This window comes from Salminus brasiliensis, chromosome 9 (genome assembly GCF_030463535.1).
Source record: "Salminus brasiliensis chromosome 9, fSalBra1.hap2, whole genome shotgun sequence".
In the NCBI taxonomy this organism is placed as follows: Eukaryota; Metazoa; Chordata; class Actinopteri; order Characiformes; family Bryconidae; genus Salminus; species Salminus brasiliensis.
This window is the reverse complement of record NC_132886.1, coordinates 4,219,040-4,236,264: the sequence shown is the minus strand read 5'-3', so window position 1 is coordinate 4,236,264 and position 17,225 is coordinate 4,219,040. Positions and strand designations below refer to the sequence as shown.

The window sequence follows — 17,225 nt, the reverse complement described above, 5'->3', positions numbered from 1 at the left end:
AATCTATTCTACATTATGATGATAATCCTTTTTACAGCTCTCCTCTGTTTCACACTTTATTGATACTGTACAGCAGAACTGAACCCATCAAACTCACATTAGTGATGGGGTAAGGGAGTACACACACCCAGAGTGGTGGGACACCACCTGATTAGCCATGGTGGAATAGAGGTTAGGTGCTTTGCTCAGTAGCACCTCAGTCATGAATGTTGAGGGAGGAGAAAGCTCTGTTCCTCAACTCCTCCGTCCCAGTCCAGAAGATCAAACCAGCAACCTTCTGATTCCAGTCCCACTTCTCCAACCTTTAGTCCACCTGTCTCCAGAATAGTCCATGGAGAAGGACGGAAGCTGACTGAATGAGAGAAAATACAATCAGCAGAGTGTTTATTTAGAGAGTAACGACTGAACTGTGACTGCATTCATCAGTACCTCACTTTACAAGTTGGACTGACGAGAGTCTGGGAATCTCCACCAGAACATTACTGGAGGAAAACTAAACATGACTCTTCAAAACTATCAATAAAACAACTTCTTACAAAGGATGCCTTCATTATTTCTTTCAGAAAACTTTGATCATTTAGTTTAATTTCATAAAGGGATTCTTTAGATCAGATACTCAGAAAAGCAGCAGAACTTTAATAGTCTAATCTACTGTAAAATCCTTCCACTAATTACCTACAAATATTTACTAAAGTATGGTTGTTTATTTGTTTGTTTGTTTATTTGTTTGTTAGATATGTTAGGTAAATCTGCATGTTGTAATACTTTAATTGAACTGGTAAAGTTCAGTCGCTACCTGCTGGTCAATCCATGGAAGTGCAATAAACAATCCTCAATGAAATTGTGGGAGTGGCCTCCTGACGTCATCCAGGAGAAACGAAAGTTAAGCGAAGAGATTTCCTGAACAGAACTCAGCTCCTTTCTGCAGGACAGAATCTCTCATCTGAAGGTGTTTCAGTCAGCTAAACTCCACAGCTAAACTCTGAAGGAGCAGAAAATCTGGACAAGGGAGAAGAAGGAAAGCTGGTGATGCCTCTTAAGTGTTCCTCCTGTTTCTGCTGAAAATCCTTCCTATTCAGCTCATTTCTAACATTCACTGTTGTTGAAGTTTGATCATTTTTCTGAAGCTGTTCAAACTGCTCTAAGACGCTCACTTCTGTTCTCCACCTCAAGCTGTCCCTTTACTTTAGTCACAGAGTGCAGGTTTAACAGGTAGAAGGTGGAGCTGATCAGTCAGGAGAATGGGATTGATTGGGAACACTGTGGAGTTGTGTTCATTCACTGTCTAAGAATTATTATGGGATGATTTCTGTGTTTCCTCAGTCAGTCATGGCTTCCTCCAGCAGTGTCCTGTCTGAAGATCAGCTCCTGTGCTCGATCTGTCTGGATGTGTTCACTGATCCAGTCTCTACTGCATGTGGACACAACTTCTGCATGGTCTGTCTCAGAGAGTGCTGGGACAGCAGCTCACACTGCCAGTGTCCAGTCTGTAAAGAGGAGTTCTCCAGAAGGCCTGAGCTCCGAGTGAACACGTTCATCTCTGGACTGGCTGTTCAGTTCAAGAGCTCAGTTCAGGTGAAGTCCAGCAGAGCTCCAGAGAAGCCAGTCAGCTCTCAGGTCTTCTGTGATGTCTGCTGTGAAGAGAAACGTGCAGCCCTGAAGTCCTGTCTGATCTGTATGGCCTCCTACTGTAAAACTCACCTGGAGCCTCATCAGAGAGTCGCTTCATTCAAGAAACACAAGCTGATGGATCCTGTGGAGAACCTGGAGGACTACATCTGCCAGAAACATGAGAGACCTCTGGAGCTGTTCTGTAGAGATGACCAGACGTGTGTGTGTCAGTTCTGCACTGAGGGAGACCACAAGACTCACAGCACTGTTCCTATAGAGGAGGAGAGTGGAGAGAAGAAGGTGAGAGATGTTCAGACTGAGAATTATTAACACTAATCTTCTAATAAAATTTACCACTTTAAAAGATTGATCATACTTTGCCTGATAATCACAGACTCAGCTGGAGAAGACACAGGCAGAAGTTCAGCAGATGATCCAGGAGCGACTGAAGAAGATTGAGGAGATCAGGCTCTCTGTAGAGCTCAATAAAGTGAGTCCTTTAACCATTAATCAGTTAAAATAGATAAATACCTTTGAATGAATGTTCATCATCCTCTATTAGAAAAGCACAGAGAAGGAGAGAGCAGACAGTGTGGAGGTCTTCAGAGCTCTGCTGCGCTGCATTGAGAGAAGCCAGGCTGAGCTGCTGGAGGTGATGGAGGAGAAGCAGAAAGCAGCAGAGAGGCAGGCTGAAGAGTTCATTAAAGAGCTGGAGCAGGAAATCACTGAGCTAAAGAGGAGAGACACTGAGCTGGAGCAGCTCTCCCACACTGAGGACCACCTCCACCTCCTACAGGTCAGAGTCCCTCTGTTTCTCAGTAGTAATGCAGTCCAGCACAGGACAGCACTGCCCATGCTGAGGGGTCTCTCCTCTCTCCTGCTGTACTGTAGATTTACCCGTCCCTCTGCAGACCCCCACACACCAAGAACTGGACTGACGTCAGTGTTGACCCTCATCTGAGTGTGGAGAGTCTGAGGAGAGCTCTGTCTCAGCTTCAGGAAGCTCTCAGTAAGGATATGGAGAAGGTTCCTGAGATCAGTAAGTTGTTAATGATCATTAAGAGTCATTAAACTACAAAGATAAAAGTATGGTCGTAAACCCTGACCCACATTCAGTGTGAAACACAGTGGGTGAAAGCGGTATCTTTTAGAGCTCACCCTCGCTTTTCCGGGATGTTGGATCTCTGATGATATTATTGTCTTTATGTCTCTTTATGTCTGTTTATGTAATGCACTTTGAATTTCCACTGAACAAGCCTGGCCTTGCAGATCTTACAGTGGGATCCACACTCTAAAAAATAAGAAACACTTCTAGTTCCATTAGGGACCATTTTTATTAAAGAGCTGTGTATGAAGAAATTGACACATTGACTTCTGTAAACTTGTAAACTATTCCTCACATATATCACTTTTTCTAAAATGTGTCATTATACAATGGAATTTTTCAGTTGCATCACTTAAAGAACTCTTTCTAGCACCTTTATTTTGAAGATGGTAATATGAATTTGTACAAAACTCTTAAAATTCAAACTGACCCGTCTGAGATATATGTGAGAGTCCTTTAAAGGTCTAAATAATTCAATGTTGTTGTTTTTTTTTGTTTTTTTTTATCAATTTTTTCATACACAGCTCTTTAATAAAAATGGTCCCTAATGGAACTAAAATTTATTATTATTTAAGAGTGTGAATCCCACTGTGAGATCAGCATAGCAACGCTTGTTCAGTGGCAATTCAAAGTGCATTACATAAACAGACATAAAGAGTCATAAAGACAATAAAATCATAAGTTCAATCATGAGATCTCACATCTCGGAAAAGCTTTTGCAACATTGGCTACAATTAAAAGAAATTTGTAAAGAAAATATTAAAAATACAATTTTGATTTTACTCATTTACTCACTTCCAGCACTATCAGCAAGGATGAGCACTAAAAGTTAAAGCTTTTACCCACTAAACAGCAGTCGTAACTGAATCAGCCCTCACTTTGACGTAAAATCAACCCTCTAAGCTGTTAATCAATACCTGGGATATCCAGGGAGCAAACTTTCTAAAAACCTCTGAAGTATTGATAAAGCTTAGGAGCATGTAGATGCTGTATGAATACAAATTCAATTAAATTAAGGATTAAAAACATGAAACTAAGAATCTTAGCCATTGTGGAGCCATAGTGAAGCAGTTACAGTAGAAATCCTGCATTACTCTGGATTGTTCGTCTTGTGGATGTCATTTACAACATGATGCATCATTTAAATATGTAATTACAAACATCTAACCATAAGCTGTGATTGATAGTATTTCCAAATGTATGACAGTATAATAACTCTTTATTCAGCTGTTAATAATTAGCTGTAGTTACATGGTTATTACACTGCTATCAGAGCACTGTAGCTCTTCTCCACATGCAGCACTGTCCTGTGTATCCTCCAGTGTTAATGAGGTATTCTGGTTTATACTAATTACACAACTGTAAATGAAACTAATGAATGATGTGCTTTATTTTCCTTTTCCAAACAGAACTGAGGAGAATTCAGCAGCATGCAGGTGTGTGGGCTCTCACTGATCACATGATTAACTACCTGTGTCTTCTCCATTACATGCTGTATGATCTTAAACCTGATTTAAACTGATTTACTTAAAATCCTCTCTCAGTGGACGTGACTCTGGATCCTGATACAGCTCATCCCTTCCTCCTCCTGTCTGATGATGGGAAACAGGTCACATGTGGAGACAAACAGCAGAACGTCCCTGATCATCCAGAGAGGTTTGATCTTTGTCCCTGTGTTCTGGGAAAAGAGGGACTTTCCACAGGGAGATTTTACTATGAGGTGCAGGTCAGAGGGAAGACTGAGTGGGATTTAGGAGTGACCATAGAGTCCAGCAACAGTAAGGGACAGATTACACCTAGCCCTGAGAATGGATACTGGATAATATTTCTGAGGAATGAGACTCAGTATTCAGCAGCAGCCAGTCAATCTGTCCTCCTTAACTTTAAGCAGGCTCCCCAGAAGGTGGGGGTGTTTGTGGATTATGAGGAGGGTCTGGTCTCCTTCTATGATGTTGAGACCAGATCACATATCTACTCTTTCACTGGTCAGACTTTCACTGAGAAACTTTATCCATACTTTTGTCCCAGTCTCTGTTATAGAGGTAAAAACTCAGCTCCACTGATCATCACACCTGTCCAACTTTAGAAATGAGGTCCTTTTCCAACTTAAATACATCAAAGTCATCTTCAGATGGAAACACTTGTAAATAAAAGCGTATTCTGATCAAAAATACAAGTGTAGGAATGTAATAAACTTACACATAAATAAACAAATACACCAAATCTGCTGTCTCTTTATGTATTACAGGTCTGTTTATATACTCTTTTCTACTGTAAATCAGCAACAGCAGAATGTATTATACAGCGCCCCCTGCTGGAAGATTGTAATAACTCATAATAAAGAAGCATCAGGATCAGGTTTAGTGCTCTGAGTGTGTTACACTGATGAGGAAGGTGTGTTAGTGAGGGCACACACTTAAACATATAATGACTGAACACACCTGATACACACACAAACACACACACTCATGAGCATGAGCAAATATTCAAGAGTAAATACATTAACTATGGAGGAGGAAGAGAATATAATAATGTGAGAGATGTGCTTCCACTTATCATCGCTCTCACATAAAAATCTATAATCTATGTATATGTTTTTGCTGGTTTTCAATTTTCTGCAGAATGTGAAGCTGCCAGTTGTTCTTTATATTGGATCAGAATTTTCAGATTAATTGACTAATAGAAAAGCTCCATGACTTGAAATAAAATCTTTTTACTTTGACTTCCATTGAAAGTAAGAATAGAGGAACTATTTAATATAGAACCATTGTCTTCTCTAAAGAACCACTGAAGGAACCCCTTTTGAAGGGGGTGGTGTTCTGAAGAGCTGGGAAACTCATATTAGATAGAGCTTCACCCAGAACAGAAGAGCTGGAGCTAAATGTGAGTGCAGATTGTACATACTGTGGAGAAAGATAAGCAGAGACTGGAGGAACCAAACACTCCAGATCTTTCTACCGCTTGATTGAACTGTGACTGCACTCATTATTTTAGTGTCTAATATAGACAGATATGTTTTTCACAGTAGTGTTTGTTTGTTTTTGATATGTTAAATAAATGGGATACTTTAATTCAGTTGGTAAATAGGGTGGGCAGTGGTGGCCCAGCAGTTAGAGCACCGGGCTATTGATAGGAGGGTTGTGGGTTCGATATCCAGGCTCGGCAAGCTACAATATGCCAAAAACATGAAAGACCCTTGGTGCTGTTCTGTAGAGATGACCAGACATGTTTGTGTGAGTTCTGCACTAAGAGAAACCACCAGACTCACAGCACTGTTCTTATAGAAGAGGACAGTGGAGAGAAGAAGGTGGGAGACACTTAGCCAGAATTATTGACTCCGCCTCCTGTTTTGCAAAATAAAAATATGATTATTATGTGTCTGTTAATGAGGTCTTCAGAGCTCTGCTGCGCTGCATTGAGAGAAGCCAGGCTGAACTGCTGGAGGTGATGGAGGAGAAGCAGAAAGCAGCAGAGAGCCAGGCTGAAGAGTTCATTAAAGAGCTGGAGCTGGAGGAACCAAAGTCGTCTCTATTTTCTGAGGTGCTTGAGGTCCTTCCATTTCTGCCAGACTATGCTCAGGATTTGATCCACAAGGCCAGTGATGTTGTGGGTGTGGAGTTGGACTCGCTGATGACAGTGTCAGAGAGGATCATGCTGGTCATTATGGATAATGGCTCCTTCCCCCTATACAACACAGTGATGAGACACAGGAGCACATTTAGTGCAAGACTGAGTCCACCAAAATGCACCACAGAGCGCCACACTGGGTCATTCCTACCCATAGCCATCAAACTCTTTAATTTCTCCCCCAAATTGTGACACTATGGTTCATCTGTGCAATAGTTTAACTGCTTTTTACTTGTTTATATGTTTCATATTTATCATCACAATTACTTCCACTTGCCACTTTATTATATTCATTACATTCATAATTGATATACATGTATATATTTCATTTTTTCTCTTTTTGTTTTATATTTATAACTCATAAGAGTGTTCATTCTTACACAAACGGTCGCAACTGTAACAACTGCAATTTTCCTCCTGGGATCAATAAAGTATTCTGATTCTGAGACCACAAGACTACCAGCACAGTCCCTATAGAGTAGGAGAGTGGAGAGAGGAAGGTGAGGGATTCTGGTTTATTGATTCCGTTCTGGTTTATTGTGTTTAATGATGATGATTTTGATCAGTACAGCAGGTTTAGGAACAGGTCTGGTTCCACCACCAGAACAAGCCGGAAGCTGATTCTCCATCTGTGTTCCTGTCTGTACATGTAGGTCTTGTGGACTTGTGGCACGCCTTCAATCGCTGCCCAAGTACTGGTACAAGTCTGCGTGTAGCCAAGTGCAGTCCAAATGCCCGGATGTGTTCAAGGATGCATCAGGAGGTGACTATCCCAGAACGCAACTCACACCATGCTGCTGTTCCAACTTGAAGAATGACAGTTCTCTCATATTCACCAGTCAAGCTGGCCATGTTTGTTCTATGAAGTATGCTAGTCCAAACTTGCTGTGCTTTGTTTTGAGATTGTACTGTTTGGCATTCACTGTAATATTGTATTACAAGCATGATCAATTCATTTAGTTCAAGAAGCTAATTTAATAATAAGATTCAATAATAAGGTGTGTAATAAGATTTTATTTAATAACTAACACTAATAAGCTGTAAAATCTATTCTAAAGAAAAGGGTTTCTAGTCAAGGGTTTAGTGTAGTGAGAGCTCTTAGTTTTAGTCAGGTGCTTGTTTTCGGGTGAAATATAAGTAAATAAATAACAGAGCATAAGTTTAACAATAAAATAAGGAAACAATAAAGCTGATAAAAAACATAGTAGAATACAGAGGTAAGTTCAGGTAATCTCACTACTTGCTGCTGTAATTGTGTTTTTCATTGATTAAGTTGGGAAAGAACCCAGACAGAGGTTCAGCAGATGATCCAGAACCGACTGAAGAAGATTGAGGAAATCAGACACTCTGCAGAACTCAAAGTCAGATTTATTTGAGTCATGACAACAACCTACTCTTGTGGTACGACTGAATACTCTGAATAACACATTACATGGAAAACTCCCACTTTCAGTTAATCAACAGTTGAATTTGTCTCCTGTTAAAATAGAAAAGAGAGAGCAGACAGTGTGGAGATCTTCAGGGCTTTGGTGCCCTGCTGACTTGAGAAAAACATTGAGCTCAAATCTACTCTACGCATTACAGCAGTGTGTTACAGTAGTGTATCGTGGATCAGCTTGTGATGCATGTACTGACACAATAATGTATTTTTTGATATGTAAGAGTTTACTATGTAGATGCCTGGAGTAGTCAATAGTCACCTCCACGAGAATTCTTGCTCAAGAGCACCTCAGTCATGAATTCTACTTTAGTCCACCGCTGTCTCCAGAATAGTCCATGGAGAAGGACAGAAACTGACTGAATGAGAGTGAAATACAATCAGCAGAGTGTTTATTTAGAGAGAAATGACTGAACTGTGACTGCATTCATCAGTACCTCACTTTACAAGTTGCTGGGAATCTCCCCAAGAACATTACCCCTAATGCAAGCCTCCAGCACATCTTGGCAGGCTGTAAGATCGCGCTCTCTCAGGGATGTTACAGATGGCTCCAAGATCAGGTCTTGGGAAAGCTAGCCAAGGTACAAGAGGAGCATCGACAGGGCAGCAAAGAGCCACCGTCAACAATCACATCAGCTTTGTTGTGCAAGGCAGGGGAAAAAATATCAGGCCAAGAGAAACACCTGGGCCGTTTTCCCCAGATCAAGAGTGGAACATGAGCATGCCTTGTCAGGCAGCTTCGTTTTACCAGTTGAGATAGTGGTTCCTGGCTGATGACCCTGCAGCCAGAAACCTATGTGGGCAATGGAGGAGGTACAACTGGCAGCAAATTCCTAGCCAGTATTACATCTTCCTGTATATTTACTGGAAGAAAACTAAACATGACCCTTCAAAACTATTAGTAAAAAATCTTCATACAAACCCTTATTTTTTTATTTCAGAAAGCTTTGATCATTTAGTTTAATTCTATAAAGGGATTCTTTAGATCAGATACTCAGAAAAGCAGCAGAACTTTAATAGTCTAATCTACTGTAAAATCCTTGCTCTGAAGTTGAGTCTAATTACCTACATATTTTACTCATTTTAAAGTAAATATATTTACATTTAAAATACATTTATTTGTTTTTTTTGTTTGTTTGTTTGTTTGAGTGATATATTAAATAAAGCTGCACACTGGAACACTTTAATTCAGTTAGTAAAGTCCTGCTGGTCAATCCCTGGAAGTGCAACAAACAATCCTCAATGAAATTCTGGGAGTGGCCTCATGATGTCATCCTGGAGAAACGAAAGTTAAGTGAAGCTGTTTCCTGAACAGAACTCAGCTCCTTTCAGCAGGACAGAATCTCTCATCTGAAGGTATTTCAGTCAGGTAAACTCCACAGCTAAACTCTGAAGGAGCAGAAAATCTGGACAAGGGAGAAGAAGAAAAGCTGGTGATGCCTCTTAAGTGTTTCTCCTGTTTCTGCTGAACATCCTTCCTATTCAGCTCATTTCTAACATTCACTGTTGTTGAAGTTTGATCATTTTTCTGAAGCTGTTCAAACTGCTCTGAGACGCTCACTTCTATTCTCCACCTCAAGCTGTCCCTTTACTTTAGTCACAGAGTGCACGTTTAACAGGTAGAAGGTGAAGCTGATTAGTCAGGAGAATGGGATTGATTGGGAAAACTGTGGAATTGTGTTCATTCACTGACTAAGAATTATTATGGGATGATTTCTGTGTTTCCTCAGTCAGTCATGGCTTCCTCCAGCAGTCTCCTGTCTGAAGATCAGCTCCTGTGCTCGATCTGTCTGGATGTGTTCACTGATCCAGTCTCTACTGCATGTGGACACAACTTCTGCATGGTCTGTCTCAGAGAGTGCTGGGACAGCAGCTCACACTGCCAGTGTCCAGTCTGTAAAAGAGAATTCCCTCGAAGACCTGAACTGTCTGTGAACACGTTCATCTCTGGACTGGCTGCTCAGTTCAAGAGCTCAGTTCAGGTGAAGTCCAGCAGAGCTCCAGAGAAACGTCCCTCCAGATCTAAGAAGGTGCTGTGCGACTCCTGCAGTGAAGAGAAGCTGGAGGCTGTGAAGTCCTGTCTGGACTGTGGGGTCTCTTACTGTAACACTCATCTGATGCCTCATCAAACTGCAGCTAAACTCAAGAAACACAAGCTGATGGATCCTGTGGAGAACCTGGAGGAATACATCTGCCAGAAACATGAGAGACCCCTGGAGCTGTTCTGTAGAGACGACCAGACGTGTGTGTGTCAGTTCTGCACTGAGGGAGACCACAAGACCCACAGCACTGTTCCTATAGAGGAGGAGAGTGGAGAGAAGAAGGTGAGAGATGTTCAGACTGAGAATTATTAACACTAAACTTCTAATAAAATTTACCCCTTTAAAAGATTGATCATACTTTGCCTGATAATCACAGACTCAGCTGGAGAAGACACAGGCAGAAGTTCAGCAGATGATCCAGGAGCGACTGAAGAAGATTGAGGAGATCAGGCTCTCTGTAGAGATCAATAAAGTGAGTCCTTTAACCATCAATCAGTTAAAATAGATAAATACTTTTATATGAATGTTCATCATCCTCCATTAGAAAAGCACAGAGAAGGAGAAAGCAGACAGTGTGGAGGTCTTCAGAGCTCTGCTGCGCTGCATTGAGAGAAGCCAGGCTGAGCTGCTGGAGGTGATGGAGGAGAAGCAGAAAGCAGCAGAGAGGCAGGCTGAAGAGTTCATTAAAGAGCTGGAGCAGGAAATCACTGAGCTAAAGAGGAGAGACACTGAGCTGGAGCAGCTCTCCCACACTGAGGACCACCTCCACCTCCTACAGGTCAGAGTCCCTCTGTTTCTCAGTAGTAATGCAGTCCAGCACAGGACAGCACTGCCCATGCTGAGGGGTTTCTTCTCTCTCCTGCTGTACTGTAGATTTACCCGTCCCTCTGCAGACCCCCACACACCAAGAACTGGACTGCCGTCAGTGTTGACCCTCATCTGAGTGTGGAGAGTCTGAGGAGAGCTCTGTCTCAGCTTCAGGAAGATCTCAGTGAGAAGATGGAGATGGCTGTTGCGATTGGTGAGTTGTAACTAATCATTAGAAGTTCATCAATTAGTTTTCAGGAAAAGGTCAACTATTTGCTGATATAACTTCATCACATCATGTAGATACATTTATTTAATTGCTTCAACATTATTATTGTAAAAAGTAAACTCTTTAAACAGGCCTGGTCAAAAATCATGGCACACCTGAAAATAATGTGGCCAAAGGGACATGTTAAATCAAGGTGTGTGCACTAATTAGCATCACAGGTGTCTACAATCTTATAATCAGTCAGTGGGCCTATATATAGGGCTACAGGTAGTCACTGTGCTGTTTGGTGACATGGTGTGTACCACACTCAACATGGACCAGAGGAAGCGAAGGAAAAAGTTGTCTTAGGAGATTAGAAAGAAAATTATAGACAAGCATGTTAAAGGTAAAGCTTAGAAGACCATTTCCAAGCAGCTTGATGTTCCTGTGACTACAGTTGCACATATTATTCAGAAATTTAAGATCCATTGGACTGTAGCCAACCTTCCTGGACATGGCCGCAGGAAGAAAATTGATGCCCAATCAACAACACGGATAATACGAATGATAACAAAAGAGATTAAAGCTGAACTTCAAGCTCAAAGAGCATCAGTGTCAGGTCGCACCATTCGTTGTTGTTTGAGCCAAAGTGGACTTCATGGGAGACGACCAAGGAGGACACCATTGTTGAAAACAAATCATAAAAAGCCAGACTGAAATTTGCCAAACTACATGTTGACAAGCCCCAAAGCCTCTGGGAGAATATCCTATGGACAGATGAGACACAAATGGAACTTTTTGCCAGTGCACATCAGCATGTTTACAGATGGAAAAATGAAGCATATCAAGAAAAAGAACACTGTCCCTACTGTGAAACATTGAGGAGGCTCTATTATGTACTGGGGCTGCTTTGCTGTACCATACTTTCTGTCCAGGCCTGTTTTATGAGTTTATTTTTTTAATAATTATGTTGAAGCATGGTAGAAAAGCAATGTCTGACTTCCACTGGTTAATTTTCATAGCATTTTTTTTATTATTACTTTTGTCAGATTCAAGTTATTTCTGTGACCATTTTTTTTCATTAACTGAGGGGTACCAACAATTTTGTTCACACACACACACACACACACACACACACATATATATATATATATATATATATATATAGGAACCATTAAAATTACTGGCTTACTTTATATTCCTGGAGTTCAGGACATGCTTGGATCTTCTTTGGCAACACTTGAAGAACCCTTTGTAGCACTGTAACAGGTTTGAAGATTGTCCATGTATGTAATCTACAAACAGCTGCAGGTGGTTAAAGTGTATAACTACAGTGTTCTCTCTGCACTGACACATTACGCCATGTTTTAACTACAAACCTAGTTTATTTTACTCATCATTCAGTTGTAGACAGCTTTTTAAATCAAGTACAATCAACATTCTGTTCTATTCTGTTCTCGGAGAAGGATTTAGCATCAATTCCCAATAGAAAAATATTTCAAACTACAAAGATAGAAGTATGACCATTGTAACCTCAGACAGCGGGCAATTTATATTTAAGCCTGTTTTGTACAAAAGGTTTAAACAATGCCACTAAAAAATTACATTGTATTAAGAAGTCAAGTCACATTTATTTGTATACCTTTTTACAACTGCTGTTGTCACAAATCAGCATTTACATAATCAATCATTAGTAAAAGACAGAAAAAAAGCACATAAAAAGACATGAAAATCTAGGACCCATAGTGAGCAAACCAACGGCGACAGTGGCAAGGAAAAACTCCCTCAGAGCTGGAGGAATCCAAGACTCACAACGGGGACCCAACCCGTCCTCCTCTGGTCAGAACTATTTATAAATTATTGATAAATGTTATCAAACCATCTATACTGTTGAACTGCTCTAATCAAAATCATAATATAATAATCATGGTATAGTAGAACTTAATATAGTCATGGCAGTGATGGTCAGAGTAATGATAGCAATTATGGGTATTAATATTGGATATTAATTGGATATTAATAACAATTATGGGATATTAATAGTGGCAGATAGTTAAGAGTCCATTTAGGTTTGAACATGGTCATTAGGCAGGTAGCAGTGGTAGGAGGGCGTGCAGCTGGTTGGGCTGGATGACCATTTTCTCGGAGAAGGTAAAGAGAGAGAGTTAGTTCTGATTGGATTTATAGAGAGCAGAGAATGTTGAGCAGTATTAGAGTGTGTCTGATGACTCCGGCAGGTCTGACTATAACAGCCTAATTAAATAGAGAGAGCCAGAAGGTAACACAGACACAGGAGCACCCTGAGATGCTAGCGTCCATAGCAGCAATACGACAGCTCCAGCATCTCAGTGTACTACTACTGTCTGCGAACCCCTGGACCTGCAACCTTTATCAAAGAGGAAACATTAATTACCAAAAGCTAAACTAAACAGATGAGTTTCAGCTTAGATTTAAAGATTGAGACTGTGTCTGAGTCCCGAACATTATCTGGAAGGTTATTCCAGAGTTGGGGGGCTTTATAAGAAAAGGCTCTTCCCCCTGCTGAGGTTTTCTGAATTTTGGGAACTACTAAGAAGCAGCACCCTGAGATCTGAGTAATCTTGATGGTTCATAGTATGTAATCAGATCCCACAGGTACTCAGGAACAAGGCCATGTAGGGCTTTATATGTTAATACAAGAATTTTGTATTTAATACAGAATTTAACTGGGAGCCAATGAAGTGCTGATAGAACTGGACTGATATGGTCAGATGTTCTAGGTTTAGTAAGGACCCTGGCTGCAGTGTTCTGAACCAGCTGAAGTTTATTGAGGTTCCTGCTGGAACGACCTGACAAAAGTGCATTACAGTAATGTAGCCTTGAGGTAATAAAAGTGTGTACTAGCTTTTCTGCAACCTGTAGCGATAAGGAGTTTCTTAATTTGGCAATGTTACTAAGCTGCATAAAGGCTGTCCTACTAATATTAGCAATATGTTGCTCAAATGATCTGAATCGAATATGGTGCCAAGATTTTTAGCTGCTAGACCAGGAATAATTAAAGCATCAGCCAAGTCTAACAGTATGTCTGATAGTTTATTTCTAGTGTCTTTTGGACCTAAAAGGAGAACCTCGGTTTTGTCACTGTTGAGGAGAAGGAAGTTATGTGACATCCAGAGTTTTATATCCTCAGTCCTCCATTTTCTGTGATCTAAATTTATTGTCAGGTTTGGCTGATATATAGAGCTGTGTGTCATCTGCATAACAAAGGTAGTTAACATCATGTCTGCTTATAACTGAGCACAGTGATAACATGTATATAGTACATAATAGCAGCCCTAAAATAGAGCCTTGTGGAACTCCGTATCTCACTTCTGTGTAATTTAAAGATAAATCTTTTATCTTTATGGACTGATAGCATTCAGTTTAATATGATACAATAATGCTGTTCCTGTGATTCCAGCGATTTTCTCTAATCTTTCTAGTAGAATAGTGTGATCTATTGTATTAAAAGCTGCTCTGAGGTCAAGCAGCGATTTCTGTAAAAGAGATATATGAGAGGAATACTTTAAAGATTTCAAAAAGTTAATGTATTTTATTTACTCACTTCAAGGTTCTTCTGTCATACACAGCTCTTTAATAACAATAGTCCCTAATTAAAATAAAAGTGGCATTACTCAAATAATCCTTTGTAGCACCTTTATTTTTAAAAATGTGAGTCCCACTGTGAAATCTGCAAGACAAAGCTTGTTCAATTGAATAGCACATTTTAAACATAGTAGGAATTCAAAGTGCTTTACATAAACAGAGACATAAAGACAATAAACTCATTGGTACATTCCTGAGATCTCACACCCCAGAAAAGCTTTTGCAACATTGGTTACAATTAAAAGAAATTTGTAAAAGAATGAAAATTTGAAGATTTTACCTAAAGTCATTTCCAGCATATGAATTATATTAAATGAAGTATTAAAAACATAAATTAAAAGAATTAAGTATCTTAGCCATTGTGAAGCCATAGTGAGACAGTTACAGTAGAAATCCTGCATTACTCTGGATTGTTTGTCTTGTGGATGTATTTTACAACATGATGCATCATTTAAATATGTAATTACACACATCACAAGCTGTGATTGATAGTATTTCCATATGTATGACAGTATATTAACTCTTTATTCAGCTGTTAATAATTAGCTGTAGTTACATGGTTATTACACTGCTATCAGAGCACTGTAGCTCTTCTCCACATGCAGCACTGTCCTGTGTATCCTCCAGTGTTAATGAGGTATTCTGGTTTATACTAATTACACAACTGTAAATGAAACTAATGAATGATGTGCTTTATTTTGCTTTTCCAAACAGAACTGAGGAGAATTCAGCAGCATGCAGGTGTGTGGGCTCTCACTGATCACATGATTAACTACCTGTGTCTTCTCCATTACATGCTGTATGATCTTAAACCTGATTTAAACTGATTTACTTAAGATCCTCTCTCAGTGGACGTGACTCTGGATCCTGATACAGCTCATCCCTTCCTCCTCCTGTCTGATGATGGGAAACAGGTAACATGTGGAGACAAACAGCAGAACGTCCCTGATCATCCAGAGAGGTTTAATCGTTGTGTCTGTGTTCTGGGAAAAGAGGGATTTTCCTCAGGGAGATTTTACTATGAGGTGCAGGTCAGAGGGAAGACTCAGTGGCTTTTAGGAGTGACCAGAGAGTCTAGCAACAGGAAGGGACAGATTACACCTAGCCCTGAGGATGGATACTGGACATTATTACTGATAAATGAGACTCAGTATTCAGCAGCAGCCAGTCCATCTGTCCTCCTCACCTTGAAGCAGGCTCCCCAGAAGGTGGGGGTGTTTGTGGATTATGAGGAGGGTCTGGTCTCCTTCTATGATGTTGAGGTCAGGTCTCATATCTACTCTTTCACTGGTCAGTCTTTCACTGAGAAACTCTATCCTTACTTTTGTCCTTGTCTTAATGATGGAGGTAAAAACTCAGCTCCATTGATCATCAAACCTGTTCAACTTTAGAATGTTTTCCTTATTAAATTGATCAAAGTCATCTTAAGATGGAAACACTTGGAAATAAAAGCTTACGCTGATAATAAAATACTAGGAATGAAATAATTTAATAATCTTATAAATAAATAAATATACCAAATCTGCTGTACAGTGTCTCCTTGTGTATGAAAGGTCTGTTTATCTACTCTTTTATACTACAATTCAGGTTTGAGCTGCTCTCCCACTGGTTTTACAGATGAAACTCTTGTATGATGCAGGTTGAGTCAGGTCTGTTCAGCTTTCTCTCTTTTGGGCGAGTTTGTTTAGAGAGTGAACTGAAGACTCGTGTTCATGATCTCTGTCTTCTACAGTCCTGTCCTTCTACTACAGCCAGAGGAACTGAGACCGGCCTTAAGTCTGAGCATCTGAAATAATATAAACACTGATACCCAAACTTTTGACTGCTTTCTGTAAGAACTACAAAACACAGTACTCTACTTTAACTTTCAGTACTTAAGTAGTACATTTTAGAATACTACACTACTTGCAGTACTTGAGTACAAAAAATGTTAAGTACTTTAGTACTTCCACTTAAATCTGGAGCTTAAGGAACAGTTCTACTTCCACTCAAGTCACATTTTTTGATTGAGTACCTGTACTTTTACTTAAGTCTGTGTCTCTAGTGCTTCATACATGTCTGGTGACCACTGTCTGGCCGTATGGACAAAAAAAGAAAAGCTAGACAGATGGAAATTTGAGTTAATAAAAATATATATGGCAATAAAAAATGAAATACAATATATACAGAAATATCAGAATATTACGACCACCCCGGGTTTGGAATAAACTCAGCCCATTCTATCAGCTCCACTTCCCATATAGGAGCACTGGGTAGTTCTATAATTCCAGTTTTGTAATTCTATTATTCTTCAGTGGTCAGGATCCCACAGGGCTGACCACTACAGAGCAGGTAGGAAGCATTTGAATGCTATCTACCTGTTCTGTAGTGGTCAGTCCTATGGGATCCTGACCACTGAAGAATAATAGAATTACTGCAGTGACACTAACTGACATAGTGGTAAACAGCAAAACACACACTAACACACTTGACTCAACCATTTCAGTGTTGCTGCAGTGCTGAGAATGACCCAGCACCAAGACACTACCTGCTCTGTGGCCGTCAAACCTGTGGGGTCCTGAGCATTGAAGAACAAGGTGAATGGAAGCTAACATAGAAAGCATACAGAGAAACAGGTGTATACAGTCTGGAATTATAGAGCTACACTGTGCTCCTACATGGGAAGTGGATGTGTAGAGCTCTGTAGAGATATATAGAATTATTTCCAATCAGAAAATGCACGATCTAACCTAGTTAGAGCTGCATACAAGAACATTGACTCTC

The 17,225-nt window shown here is 40.1% G+C and overlaps 1 protein-coding gene across 1 annotated transcript; it reads left to right on the top strand.

Annotated features, from left to right (window-relative positions):
* The first annotated feature begins 1,051 nt into the window (after positions 1–1,051).
* LOC140561913 (nuclear factor 7, brain-like) lies at positions 1,052–15,983 on the top strand. The gene is given in 12 exon segments (XM_072687174.1): positions 1,052–1,911; positions 2,006–2,101; positions 2,174–2,407; positions 2,503–2,650; positions 4,126–4,152; positions 4,261–4,372; positions 6,997–7,106; positions 9,516–10,105; positions 10,200–10,295; positions 10,368–10,601; positions 10,697–10,844; positions 15,177–15,983. Coding segments are annotated over 12 exon segments (3,081 nt in total). The 5' UTR covers positions 1,052–1,302; the 3' UTR covers positions 15,854–15,983.
* The last annotated feature ends 1,242 nt before the right edge of the window (positions 15,984–17,225 follow it).